This window comes from Dunckerocampus dactyliophorus, chromosome 1 (genome assembly GCF_027744805.1).
Source record: "Dunckerocampus dactyliophorus isolate RoL2022-P2 chromosome 1, RoL_Ddac_1.1, whole genome shotgun sequence".
NCBI lineage: Eukaryota > Metazoa > Chordata > Actinopteri > Syngnathiformes > Syngnathidae > Dunckerocampus > Dunckerocampus dactyliophorus.
Window position 1 is genome coordinate 2,948,359 of NC_072819.1, and position 14,918 is coordinate 2,963,276.

Genomic DNA, 14,918 nt, shown 5'->3' on the forward strand with positions numbered 1-14,918 from the left:
CTTCGTCAACGCCAAACAGACCAAACGACTGAAATCACAGTGTAGATGTTGTCTTTCATCGGGCAAAACATGTCTGAAGAAAGATGTATGAAGTGTGACGCTAGTGAGCAGATGAAGTGTGGTTGTATTTATTTGTCGTGGCTCTTGCATTAACGGCTGCGGGAGGTGTGTAGACTTTTAGAAGCCGGACCAGCAAAGCGTTTTGTACGTCGCCGTCGGGGTTTTGTTCTTTAGCTTGCAGACATGCTGGTGCTCCACGTGTACTCTTTTAAGAAGAAGAATAAACATTTTTAATGCTTTACGTCTCTTGTCTGTTTTGACTTTGGGGGGGAATTATTGACCACAAGGGTGTCCAAACTTTCTCCACATGCTGAAAAGTGATAGGATGCGAGAAAAAAAACACACCTCAGTTTTGTGACTCAGGTGGGAAAGCCTTTCCTGAGAAGCAACCTTGCTCTTTGCTGTTTTTCCCATTGTGATTGTCCTTTCTTTTAAACCGATCTTTGTGTATTTTATTTATATTTGCAGTGGTGTGAAAACATGTTTACCGCCTTCCGAGTTCTTGTTTTGTGTGTGCACGCTTGCCACACTTAATACTTAGACTTTATTCTCGTAATATTCTTATGCCGCAGCCAAATGTTCCAAAAATTACAACTTTATTCCATGTTTCGTTTTGTTCCTCATAATATCAAGACTTTTTTCTTTAATGTTTTAACTTGACTAATAAAATTGTTATTTTTCCTCATTACGTTATTCTCCTAATATTACAACTTTTTTCTTTTCATATTTTGACTTTATTCTCTTAGATTTCTTGTTCAGTCATATTTTTTAAGTCTGCCTCCAGCCAATAAAAAATAAATTCTGCGAGGGTCACGAACCGCCCCCGGGCCGCACTTCGAACACCCCCGATTCACCACAATGCTGAAACCTGAATAGAGGCAAAGGAACGTTGATGCAGCCGTGGAATAACGTAGAATATCCACGTAAGAAGACTAACGGTTGCCTTTCCAATGCGTGTTGAACAATCACTGCCAGCTGTGTCGAAAGGTAAGAGCGTGTGTGCGTGCTGAGTGAGGGTCATGTGACCTACGTGGCGACGTCACAAGTGTTCATGTGTGTGTGGGTCAGCGTGCAACCGGAGAGCGCGTCTTAATCCGTCCCTGCCTCGTATGGTGTGTGACAGCACACACGTGATTGGGTTGCACTAATGTGAGTGTTTGTGTGTAAAGTTGTGAACAAGCACACGGGGTGTTTTTGTTTTTTGGAATGGATGTTGTGTAGCGTGACGAGGAAGAGGAGGAGGGGCGTGGTCAGAACCGACCAAGTGCCCCCCTCCCCACCTCAAACTCACCCCCCACCCAGGAAGATTTAGCCCGGTGTCACAGGAGCTGCAGATAATAAAGTCGCCCCGAAATCCCGAAAACACAAACACACTTGCACCACAGCTGAAGGAACATCGTGTGACATTGAAGAGGACCACCGGAAGGAAGATCACATTAAAAAAAGGTAATACGTGCTCATATCTTCTATTTGATTTAACACCGTGTTGTTTTGTGTTGGACGTTTCTTTTCTTGGCTTTGCCTGCTTGACATTTTGTCTCCCATTTTAGTGACCTTTAAATGGCTTCAGCATGTTCAACACACTTAGTGACACACGCGCTTCCGACTGGCTTACTACCATTACTACCAATAACCAGCTAAAACTTGCTACCACTACCACCAATTAGTAGCTAAAACTTCATACAACTACCATACCACCAATAACTAGCTAAAACTTGCTTCCACTACCACCAATAACCAGCTAAAACTTGCTTCCACTACAACCAATAATTTGCTAAAGCTTCATACCACTACCACCAAACCAGCTAAAACGTGCTACCGCTGCCACCAATAACTAGCTAAAACTTGCTTCCACTACCACCAATAATTAGCTAAAGCTTCATACCACTACCACCAATAACCAGCTAAAACGTGCTACCGCTGCCACCAATAACTAACTAAAACTTGCTTCCACTACCACCAATAATTAGCTAAAGCTTCATACCACTACCACCAATAACCAGCTAAAACGTGCTACCGCTGCTACCAATAACTAGCTAAAACTTTCTACCGCTGCCACCAATAACTAGCTAAAACTTGCTACCACTACCACCAATAACTAGATGAAATGTGGTACGACGACCTCCAATAACTACCTAAAACTTGCTTCCACTACCACCAATAACCAGCTAAAACTTGCTTCCACTACAACCAATAATTTGCTAAAGCTTCATACCACTACCACCAAACCAGCTAAAACGTGCTACCGCTGCCACCAATAACTAGCTAAAACTTGCTTCCACTACCACCAATAATTAGCTAAAGCTTCATACCACTACCACCAATAACCAGCTAAAACGTGCTACCGCTGCTACCAATAACTAGCTAAAACTTTCTACCGCTGCCACCAATAACTAGCTAAAACTTGCTACCACTACCACCAATAACTAGATGAAATGTGGTACGACGACCTCCAATAACTACCTAAAACTTGCTTCCACTACCACCAATAACCAGCTAAAACTTGCTTCCACTACAACCAATAATTTGCTAAAGCTTCATACCACTACCACCAAACCAGCTAAAACGTGCTACCGCTGCCACCAATAACTAGCTAAAACTTGCTTCCACTACCACCAATAATTAGCTAAAGCTTCATACCACTACCACCAATAACCAGCTAAAACGTGCTACCGCTGCTACCAATAACTAGCTAAAACTTTCTACCGCTGCCACCAATAACTAGCTAAAACTTTCTACCACTGCCACCAATAACTAGCTAAAACTTGCTACCACTACCACCAATAACTAGATGAAATGTGGTACGACGACCTCCAATAACTACCTAAAACTTGCTACCACTGCCACCAATAACTGGCTAAAACTTGATACAACTGCCGCAAACAACTACAGGTAGCCAGAACTTGAGACGACTAGCGCCAACAACCAGCTACACACATGCTTCCAGCTTGCTGCGTACGACTACCACAAGCTTTTTGATTTTTGTTCATATTCCGGAACCTTGTTTGACTTTTGGATTGTATCTTTGTCGACATTTCCAAATGGAGTTTTAAAGGTACGTCACACTTGACCTGCCGACGAGCTCTCTGGTCCTGGAGACCTTTGATCTGACGTTCTCGTCCTTCGTCCTTCGTCCCGGCGGCCATGTCCCTGAGCCGGCAGCGTGGCGGGGGTGGGACCGAGCTGGAGGCGGGGCTAGGGATGCTGGAGAAGCAGCTGACCTGTCCCATCTGCTTGGAGCTGCTGCAGAAGCCCGTGGTCATCCTGCCGTGTCAGCACAACCTGTGCAGGAAGTGTGCCAACGACCTCTACCAGGTGTGTTGATGTCCTCATTTGCATATCCCAACTAGTCCTAACTTTACGGGAAAAATTATCAGAAAAAAGTTACATAAAAATTGGCCAATTATGAGAATGAATCATCATTTTACAAGGAAAAACTCATTTTACAAGAATAAAATGGTAATGTTATGAGAAAGTCGCAATTTTACAAGGAAAAGAAGTCACAGATTTACACGAATAAAGCAGAAGAAAGTCATAAAATTGTAATATGATAAAAGGTTGCAATTTTACAAGAATAAAGTTACAAGAAATAGTCGTAACTCTATGGAAAAAATTATAGCATGAGGAAAAAAATCAGACATAAATTGTCCCATTATAAGAATAAAATTGGAATATTGTGAGAGAGCCATCATTTTACAAGGAAAAACATATTTTACAAGAATAAAATTGCAATATTATGAGAACAAAGTTGGGATATTCTGAGGAAAAAGTCATAAAATATGATAAAGCTTACAATTTTACAAGGAAAAATTTGAATTTTTCAAGAACAAAGATGTAAGTTAATGACGAAATAGTTGTGAACTGTACAGGAAAAAAGGTGCAATTATAATATGAGGGGAAAAAGTTAGATAAAAATTGTCCTATTATGACAACAATCCTGGAATATTGTGAGGAAAAAAACTAATTTTACAAGAATAAAATTGCATTATTATGAGAAAAAGATTCTGAGAATAATGTTGTGATATGAGGAAAAAGTTGAAATTTTACAAGAATAAATCAGTAATATTTTGAGAAAAGTCATAAAAATGATAAAAGGTTGCAATTTTAAGATGTACTTTTACAAGAATGAAGTTGTGATATGAGGAAGAAATAGACGTAACTTTACGGGAAAAAGGAGAATAAAATCGGAATATTGTGAGAGGGAAAAAATCATCACTTTACAAGAAAAAAGTCATTTTACAAGAATAAAGTCGTAATATGAGAATAAAAATTCTAATACAGTATTAAGAGAAAAAGCGGTAAGTTTATGATCAAAGTGAACTGGGAACTTGATGATTGTAGAGTCTGGAGGCGTGGCCTGCTGAGGTGGGGGAAAAACCAAAATGAGCAAAAGGAATAATAAGAATACAAGGAATACAAATGATATGTAATGTATAAGAGTATGACATCATGAAAAACAAAATATGTATGATGTATGTTAGCAAACGAGTGTCAAAGAAGAGGCGCACGGTGAAACGACGCGGGTACCTGCCAAAATAGCGTGGTAGCACATTGTTGTAATATGGATAATAGCACAAATGTCCTGATTTGGTTTCCATGGTTTAATGTCCTGAATGCCTTTGATCTAATCAGATCAAAGGCATTCAGAATTCCAGGAAATGGGCATGTCGCGAAAAGTGGGATGTGGATAATAGCAGAAATGTCCTGAATTACTGATTGAATGGTTTGATGGTGGAACGGGTGGAATCTATTGAGAAACATGGAAGTAGTTGCCTTTGATCTAATTAGATCAAAGGCATTCAGCATTTGGGGGAAAACGGAATGTCAGGAAAAGTGGGAATTTTTCTGCTGTGGATAATCGCACGAGTGTCCTGACTTAGATGAATGTGCTGAGAAATGCACAAGTAGTAGCGTTCCTGAAGAGTAAATCAATAATTGTGTTGAGTACTGCACATTTGAGCATTTTTCATCTGCACAGCGTATCCAAGTGGTCATGCATTCTTACATTTTTGTAGTAGTCAGCCTTCTGTGGAAGAAATGTGGACTTTGGACATTGTGAACTGGGGCTGCCTTGGCCGGGTGCGATTTCAACATCCAAAAACCAAAATCCCATGTAGCAGCGTTGGGCGGTGCTGATCCTGGCGGGGGCGGCCCGGCAGCAGCTGAGGCTTACATGAAACTATTTCTAGCCGCCGCGGTCTTTCTGCGCTCGTTGCATCTGTCTTCAGTCGTCCACGTGTGCTGCTTGCTTTTCCACAGGACGACAGCTGGCGTGATGATGCTAATTAAATGCAACGCTCATTAGGAAGACATGCTTTCAAACATGAAACAATACATGTGGAATATACACATAATATACAATCACTATATTATGCAATTACATGTTTTTATCAATTATATTTAAAACTCAATGAATTGAGATCTATCAGTGTGGAAAAGGTTATAAAGCATTTCTAAAGCTTTGGGACTCCAGAAAACCACAGCAAGAGCCATTATCCACAAATGGTGAAAACATGGAACAGTGGTGAACCTTCCCAGGAGTGGCCGGCCAACCAAAATGACCCCAAGAGCGCAGCAAAGACTCATCCAGGAGGTCACAAAAGACCCCACAACAACATCCAAAGAACTGCAGGCCTCACTTGCCTCAGTTAAGGTCAGTGTTCATGACTCCACCATAAGAAAGACACTGGGCAAAAACGGCCTACATGGCAGAGTTCCAAGACCAAAACCACTGCTGAACAAAAACATTAAGACTCGTCTCAATTTTGCCAGAAAACATCTTGATGATCCCCAACACCTTTGGGAAAATACTCTGTGGTCTGACGAGACAAAAGTTGAACTTTTGGGAAGGTGTGTGTCCCATTACATCTGGCGTAAAAGTAAAAAGAACATCATACTAACAGTAAAACATGGTGGTGGTAGTGTGATGGTCTTCAGGACCTGGAAGACTTGCTGTGATAAATGGAAGCATGAATTGTGCTGAAGGAGAATGTCCGGCCATCTGTTGGTGACCTCAAGCTGAAAGCAACTTGGGTTCTGCAGCAGGACAATGATCCAAAACACACCAGCAAGTCCACCTCTGAATGGATGAAGACTTTGGAGTGGTCTAGTCCAAGTCCTGACCTGAATCCTATTGAGATGCTGTGGCATGACCTTAAAAAGGAAAAGCCTCCAATGTGACTGAATGACAACAATTGTGTAAAATTCCTCCCCAGCGCTGTAAAAAACTCATTGCAAGTTATCACAAACGCTTGATTGCAGTTGTTGCTGCTAAGGGGGGCCAACCACTTATTAGCTTTAGGGGGCCATCACTTTTTCACACAGGGACATGTAGCTTTGCATGTTTTTCCTCCCTTAATAATAAAAAGTTTCATTTAAAAAGTGCATTTTGTGTTGAGTTGTGTTGTCATTGACTAATATTTACATTTGTTTGATGATATGAAACATTTAAGTGTGACAAACATGCAAAAAGAAATCAGGAAGGGGGCAACCACGTTCACATTTCTGTATAACTTCAAAAAATAAATTATTAAGTCATTTGTTTTAATAATAGATGTGATGTTTTTTACCAGCCAGTATGTAACAGAATATACTTTTATTTTATAGTCTCCAACAGGAGTCAGCTAGAAATTTTAGCAGTGCTCAGCCCCAAATATGATATTAAATATAATAATGAAGTCATTATTCATCAGGCGCATGTTTATTATTTGCTAACATGTTGGATCAAAAGCTCCAGACCTTTTAGAGGTTTGTTTGCTGAATTAATGTCAAGAATCCCCAGGGGCCGCATGTTTAGCCGAGCGTCTCGGAGGAACATTTAGCCTGTTTCTGCTGCAGTCTGATGATGGATGTAGCTAACACCTCCCAGTTGTGCTGCACTAACAACACTTTGCCCAGCCCTCCTTGTTTCAGGCCCGCACCACCATGACCGTCAACAGCGGACGCTTCCGCTGCCCGTCATGCCGGCACGAGGTGATCCTGGATCGCCACGGCGTCTTCGGCTTGCAGCGGAACCTTCTGGTGGAGAACATAATCGACGTCTACAAGCAGGAAGTCGGCAGCGACGCCACCAGGTGGCAAATTAAGTCAAACAAACATGGAGGATGATGATCAACAGGTGATGTTTAATTAAGTGGTAACTTCTTGTCCAGGCCCCTCCCTGCCTCTCCCTCAACTCCTGCTCAGATCACCTGCTCCGAGCACGACGGCGAGAAGGTCAATATCTACTGCGTGACCTGCCAGCTGCCCACCTGCTCCCTCTGCAAGGTCTTTGGACAACACCAGTCCTGTCAGGTGCAAACACTGGACCACGTCCTGCAGCACAAGAAGGTACTGTAGCTCATCCATCAATCCATCAACCAATCAATCACTAGCAAATGTGGGTGCTGCGGTATGTAGTCAGAACAGAGTTGTACATATGACAAAGAAGCTACCATTTGACAAGAAAAAATACTAATTTTACACGAAATTGTTGCAGTTTTACAAGAAAAAAAATCACAATATCAGAAAAAGTCTTTAAAAACACAATGACAAAAAAAAGTCGTACATTTACAAGAAATAAGTTGCAATTTTATAAGGAAAAAATCTGAACAGTCAGAAAACACCTGAATTCGATTCAAATGTTAGCAATTTTACGTGATGAAAAAAGTTGCACGTTCATGAAAAAAAGTCATAGCCTGCTCTGAGGGGGAAAAAAAAATGCAATTTTACAAGAAAAAAAAGACACAATTTGACAGTTTTAATTTTACAAGCATGAAGACATAATATTCTAAGTTGTAGGGAGGGTTGTCCGATGATGTCAGCTACCGATAATTATCAGCTTGATATTGGCATAAAAATGTGACACCGGTATCGTTTATTTCCCCCTACATTGTAAGCCGATATTAAGGTATTAGCCACAACGCACAATGTTGCTGAATCGCATAGTTAAGACTGTAAAACATCCAACTTGCCTTGCCACATGCAACATGGCGGCGGCGTTGAGGTACGGCACAGCGAAGCGGCGTATATGTGGTCCTCTAAGTGGTAGAAGATGGGTGGATGGTCGTAGCTGTCTTCATTGTACAGCTTAACAATTGCATACTTCCAACTTTGTGGGAGAACTCTGAGGAAGAGACTTTTTCTGTTCCCAGTGCACAAAGCAAGGCCCATAAAGGCATGCTTGGAGGAGTTTGGTGTGGAAGATCTAAAGCACTTCCTTCTCAGAAAAGTTAAAACTGCAAGGACTCCACATTTTCACTTGTTGCTAGGCAGAACCCCTCGCGCTGCCGTACCAAATGATAAAAATAAAATCACAATCTTTTTTGCCGTTTGGTGTTTTCTAAGGATGAGCTGAGAGAGGGCGTGGCTTCCCTGGTGGAGGTCAACCAGAAAGTGCAAGTGTTGATTGACGAGCTGGAGGAGACCTGCAGGAGCATCGAGGCAAGTCGGCATTTATCCTGCTGCTGATGCGGCGGCCATGTTGGAAACAACCAGGACATGCATGCATAGATCCACAAGAGGAGGAGCTTAATGTGTGCTTGCGTGCGTGCGTGTGTGCTTGTGTGCGTGCGTGTTCTACAGGAGAACTGCAAGACTCACAAACAGAACGTGTGCGACAAGTTCAGCCGAATGTTCTCCATCTTGGACGAAAGACACAAGGTCAGCCTCACTCTGCTTAAAGTAATACAACAATAATAATTACAATCGCTATTATAATAGTAATATTCATGATAACAATAAAGATTATGAAAATAATGCTGATAGCATCCTGGCAAATAGCATCCTGTACCAAGTCTACAGCAACATGAAAGGTGCTTTGAAGGCTCTTCCAAGTCCCCATTTTGAAAAAGCTAATGTCTCTTCTGTTGTTGTTGCTTAATTTATTGTTATTAATGTTTCTTCTGTTCTTATTCATTTTCTTGTGTTTTTCTTTCTTTCTTTCTGCTGGGAGAATGAACAGAACAAGAATTTCATTGCACATCAGAACTACCTGTTCTACTGTGCATATGACAATAAAACTCTTGAATCTTGAATCTTGAATCTTGATAATAACAAAAATTGTGATACTGATAATATTATTATTAATAATAGGGAGGAATTTGCCTTATTTTCCATTTTTAAATGCACACATTGATAGACATGACTAATACTACAAATAATAAAGATGTTTAAATGCTTATCACTTTGAAGGCCATGACGGAGCGAATCAGCTCAGAGGAAGAGGAGAAGACAGGCCGTGCCCAGCTGCTGGCGTGTTGCTATGGCGACAGCATGGCGGCCAACAGGAAGCTGGTGGAGAAGGCAAGGAGCAGCATGGAGGATCCCGACATGGCCGCCTTCGTCCAGGTCGCGTGCGCTTTTGTATTAGCGTGTTTAGCAGAGTAGCATAGACCCGTTAAAAGTCGCATTTAAGTACATCAACATATCTGAAAAGGAGTAGGAAAGAGCGGAACTTATTTGCTTTTTATTTTTATTTTTTTTATGAATAAATCATGTTTATTTTATATGAAATAATTTTTTAAAAAATCACACTTCCTGTAATGAGTGTTGAAATAAAATATAGACACAGCAAAATAAAACATTATAAATAATGGCATACATAATAAATAAATTACTTTAAATAAATGAATAGAAAAATACTAAAACAATTTATAGTCAAACTGGATTTCTGCCAACTTGGCATAGACGGATGGAAATATTTTTTTAAAAAGTGGAATAATAAAATTAATAAATTATAAAAATAATTAGCATGTTTGGTGAATTTTTTTTTCCATTAATTATTTTCTAATGCTTTTGAAGCTGTATTTGAAATAAATACATAAACATAATAAAAGTGTACATAAAAAGAAAATCAATAAAAGCCACCCATGAAGAGACGTGGGCGGTGTTTGGGCACCTTGTGTTTATAATAGCAATACTGTACAACCAATCACATTCTTGGTCTCCACCCACTTTCTCTAAATGTAGGTTTGTGTGGGACAGATTTCATGTAGTCATGCGCTGCTGAGAGAGTGCTGCTGTTTGCGTGACATTAATTTAAACTTTTATTACTCCTAAAGTGTTAAAATTTCAAGTTTCTTAGTTGTGTTTAAATGTCATGTTTCATATTTCAGAATTCCAAAGAGTTGATCGCAAAGTGAGTAGCTTGCTAAGCTAAAATGCTACACTGATTGATCAAAGCCAGTGTCTTTTATTTTACTAAGTGGAGCCACGTCCTTCCTCTCTCCCCGTCGTGGCGCCCCAGGGTCCAAGCTGCCGCCCTGTTCAGTCCCGCTGAGATGCTCAAAGCAGGACAGGAGGAGATGACACGCTACACCTTCAACTTCAGCCAGCAGGAAAGCGCCGCCAGGAGCGTAGACTTCACCCGAGGTGACGTGCATCTCAATGATGAGGATTCTCCTGCAGAAGCATCAGAACCCGCAGAACATTCACAATCTTCAGAACCGTCTGAACCTGCAGAAGCATCAGAACCAGCGGATGAACTGCACCAAGAGTCATTAGGACTTCCAGATCTTCTCATCCAAAACCTTGTTGGTAGAGAGGAGGAGGTTCCGGAGCCGGTGGTACTGCCAGCAGAATCAGAGCAGACGGCTCCAGAGGATCCAGAGGACAGCGAGTGGACGGAGCAGGAGTCTGGTCTGATCAAAGAAGAGGTGGAGGAATGCGCTGCCGAGGAGGGACAGACAAGTCCAATAAACACGCAACAGGTATGCACTCAGCACACCTGCCATGTACACGCATCACATGTTCTGATTCTCTTCTGGTTCTATCATGCCACCACTTTGACCTTCTGCAACACGCAAATAAAATGCAGTGGAACCTCCAAGTGTGGTTAGCTCCGGAACACAGTGTTCCCCATTGGAAGTCATGTAAAAGGAAATGATCTCTTCCAGGGTCAAAACTGGCCGTCGTAAAAGCTCTGTTAAGTATACATACAATGGTAATTATTGTACTGAGCAGCCAGGACGGCAATGTTTGCACCCCTTTCTGATGTCGCAATAAGTTGTATTTCCTGTTCTATGCTTGTCATCACATTTTTCCTCTTTGCTGGTACCCTTCTGTGGTGGCTTCACAAAAAAAGCCAAAGAAAAAGCAAAACCCTCCTGAAGTCTCACGAGATTTGCCGAAGTCTTATGCGACATCAAGAGTCGAGTTTTTGGCCACACTTTTACCCCTTCCATTCTGTACGACCTTTAAGGTGTTTGAATTTGGAGGTTGCACTGTATTACCTATAACCTTTGACCCCCTGCAACATTAGGCCCACTTCCTGTGTGAGGTGACTCCGGTCTCAGTGGAAGCTACATGTCATTTTTGGGTCCTTAACTATCTTACTCATTATCAGCGTGAGGATGGCGGGGCCGTGTCCCAGGCAGATGATTGGACAGAAGGACAGAAGGAGGCGGGGTCAGCAGATGTTTTGTTGTACCCTGGCTGGTACCGGTCCAGGATGAAGCCGCTTCCTCAGGCTGGTGAAGCAGAGGAGGTGACGGACAGACAAGACATGCAGGACTCCATGTTGGATCCGGAGACGCGTCTTCCAGAAGATTCTTCTCTCCCACCTCAAAAGCAGCCACGCCCACTTTCCCCTCAGCTCCACCCACCATTCATGCCGCCTCCTCTGTTGCAATTCCAAGAGCCAGCGCTTCCGGAGATGGGAGGCGACGGCAATGTGGGGACGGAGGAAGATGACGAGGACACTCAGGGGTGGGTGTGTCTTTCTGATGAAGGTTCCGACCCAGTGGAGGATGTGACCCCCATCCCAGCAGAGGAACACCACTTTGGTCCTGAGGAGGAAACATTAGGACTCACGAAGGAGAAGCTGAGCGACTCCTCAGAAGGAGACGTCGCACCCAACGAGTCGCACAAAGTGGAGGCGAGTGACGAGGAAGAAAGCGTGACCTCCTTCGATTCCCTCCAGGTCAGTGTTGCCTGCTTGTGCCCGTCATGGCCGCCACCGCTCGCTCGCCACACACCTGCTGACGTGGCCACGCCCACTTCTGTCATCGGCTGCTGATGCTGTCGCCGGGGAAGTCAGCTTGCGGCGTTAGTAGACAAATATTTGGAGGGCTTGTGAGCGAAGCATCATGGGAGTTACCATACACACCATCCTCATCCTCACGTCCTCATTTCTTTGGCTACGTCTTGGTTGGTGCACTTACAGTGGTGTGAAAGTGTTTGCCCCCTTCCTGATTTCTTTGTTTGCATGTTTGTCACACTTAAATGTTTCAGATCATCAAACAAATGGAAATATTAGTCAATGACAACACAACACAAAATGCAGTTTTTAAATGAAACTTATTAAGGGAGAAAAAAAATCAGAAAATATGTACATTTTTTTGATGATCTGAAACATTTGAGTGTGACAAAACATGCAAAAAAAAAAAAAAATCAATAAGGGGACAAACACTTTTTCACACCACTCTTTTATACTTTTGAGTGCATAAGTGCATTCACTGCACTCCCGCCTCTTCCGCTATGTAGCCAAGAGGTTGACGATTGATGGTGGTAAGTGTCCATCACTTCACCCTCAACATTTGGGGCGTGTTGAGTGCAACATCCGGGTACTGACGGCGCTCTGCATTTTGCTGTAATTCTAGTTGGAATGCACTTATGCACTCATATCGGTAAGTGTAAGTACAGAAGTGTGCCATTTGAATGAAACACAGCCACTGTCTTTCTGCTTCCTGCCCCGTATCTTGTTCCTCTCTCTCCTTCCTCCCTGTCTTACACTTGGAAATGAGTAAAGTATCTGTCTCCTCCTCGTCCTCATGGTGTCCGTCCGCGCTGTGGTCCATGTTCCTCCAGGCTATCACCTTGTTCTTCTACCTTGTGGCCTTCCTGGTTCTCCTGCAGAAGTTTTGGTCTTACATTGGCTGCTTCATATGCACGTAAAAACACCAGCAGGGAGACGCTGCCATCGGCACTTTAGCTCACCTCAGGTAGACGCCCACCCGCACACAAGCGTTCATTGTGCAAAACAGTGTGCAAAACAGCATGTGACCAGGCTGATTCACGCACGCTGCCACAATAAGAAATAACTTAGTGTCGTGCCTTTAACACCACTAAAGCTCTTTTTAAGTGTACTTTTGTTTAGAATCGGCGCAGTCATGCATGTTGTGTGTTACCGTTCATACATGGCATATCAAGTAATAAACACATACTAACTCCCCTCCGCCCCAAGTGGACCTTCACAATCCATTCTAGGACGCTAAGGGGCAATCGCATAGGAAGGCATGTAAATGTAAATCTGTTCCAGTGTCAAACAATGGCTCTCTTAAACGTGTACAGGGAATGTCTTAAGTCACATTTGAACATAACTGTCACACAAGTGTAAAAAGAAGTTAACCACTGTTGATTGTAATGTAAATAATCTGTTCCAGGGTCAAATGGTGGCCGCCATAAAAGCTTTATTAAGTCTACAGGCAATGTTTCAAGTCACCTTTTAACACCCTTAACGTCATACAAGTGTAAAAAGTGTTAACTGATGCTGCTGAGTCCATCCTGTCGTGCTCGCTGAATTGAGCGTCGCGCATTGAGAATAAAATCGTACAAAATCGTAACAAAAAGAACAAAAAATCTGATTTTACAAGAATAAAGTTAGAATATTATGAGGAAAAAGTTGTTAGAAGTTGTAAAAAGGTGCAATTATAATATGAGAAAAAATGAATAAAAGCTGTCCTGTTAGGAGAATAAAATCGTAATATTGTGAGGGAAAAAAGTGGCAATTTAACAAGAAAAACTACAAATTTTGCTAGAAATAAGATGTATTTTCATGCTAAAATGAAATTATTGTTTTCCAGGACTTTGAATCCATGAGTTTTTTTGCTTTATTATATTGAGAAAAGGGATTCCACAGGCTTCTTCCCCCTTCTGACACCTCACGGTTGTGTAACTGCAATGACTAGGTCTTCCCATCAAACGACTAACAGATGAATACTACTACTACTAAAATGTGAATGAGTTTGTGTTTGGGCACGTTTAACACTGATCAGTCAGCTGACGTGGTCTTTTGCTCCAGGAGAGTCAAACCGGCAGCCACGCCTCCAGCAGTCTAGCTGCTGCTGCTGCCGCCTCCTCGTCGAGCCTCGGTGAGGTCCGGCGACCCACTTTCAGCTTCTCCTGGCTCAACCCGCTCTACAAGAACACATAGGTGGGGGGGTGGAGTGCTTTGACCCGAGAAGATTTGGTTGCTGGTACTGGTGTGAAGACGCAAACTGAGAGTGGTGCAAGACTTGAAATGGCCAACCTGAGGGATGCCATGAGATGCAAGAACATCTCCTGAGACTTCACCTCAGCCAGCATTTCAAGTGTGTTTTGTTTTTTTGTGTGTGTTTTGTTTTTGTCACGGCACCACAGAAGTGTACCAGTGATGGCCAGGAAGAGTGCGATGAAAACCATAGAACAGGAAATGGTGATGTAGCCTGGTGATGTAGGCTGGCTGCTCAGTTGGCCAAAGTGACAACAATATCATGCATGAATGAAGACGGTTACAGGATGGAGATATTCAACTTCCATAAAGTTAACACTTTATTTTGATGTCTTAACGTGAACACTGGTTAACTTATTTTTACACCTGTGTGATAATAAAGTTGAAAGGTGACTTAAAATATTGCCTGTACACGTGACAAAGCTGTTATGATGGCCACAGTTTGACCCTGGAACAGACAATTTACAGATTATTTCCTATGCCATTTATTTTTCACAATGGAATGTATTGGTTTGGCCACTAAGGCTCTGTGAATGTTGTTTTCCATCAGTGATGACTTTGAATCAAAACTAGACCTTTTATTTTGTTTTTAAATGAAAGGTCTGTGTGTGCGATGCTTTCACAATAAAAAAATGTGAAAATGTGAAGTAATCCCATTGTGATCACTATG

The 14,918-nt window shown here is 42.2% G+C and overlaps 1 protein-coding gene across 4 annotated transcripts; it reads left to right on the forward strand.

The window, feature by feature from the left end:
- Window positions 1-415: 415 nt before the first annotated feature.
- On the forward strand, window positions 416-14,856 carry LOC129188066 (tripartite motif-containing protein 54-like). Of its 4 annotated transcripts, XM_054788087.1 has the most exons (12): window positions 416-1,506; window positions 3,108-3,375; window positions 6,958-7,133; window positions 7,212-7,389; window positions 8,386-8,481; window positions 8,623-8,700; window positions 9,232-9,387; window positions 10,155-10,177; window positions 10,286-10,748; window positions 11,384-11,959; window positions 12,847-12,980; window positions 14,060-14,197. In XM_054788087.1, exons 2-11 carry the CDS (start codon window positions 3,205-3,207, stop codon window positions 12,931-12,933), a joined length of 2,004 nt encoding a protein of 667 aa, XP_054644062.1. In that variant the 5' UTR covers window positions 416-1,506; window positions 3,108-3,204; the 3' UTR covers window positions 12,934-12,980; window positions 14,060-14,197. The 4 variants fall into 4 exon arrangements, 3 of the variants coding, with proteins under 3 accessions (XP_054644062.1, XP_054644039.1, XP_054644052.1); XR_008572520.1 differs by having other exon boundaries at window positions 11,384-12,980; window positions 14,060-14,083; XM_054788064.1 differs by lacking the exon at window positions 12,847-12,980 and having other exon boundaries at window positions 14,060-14,856.
- The last annotated feature ends 62 nt before the right edge of the window (window positions 14,857-14,918 follow it).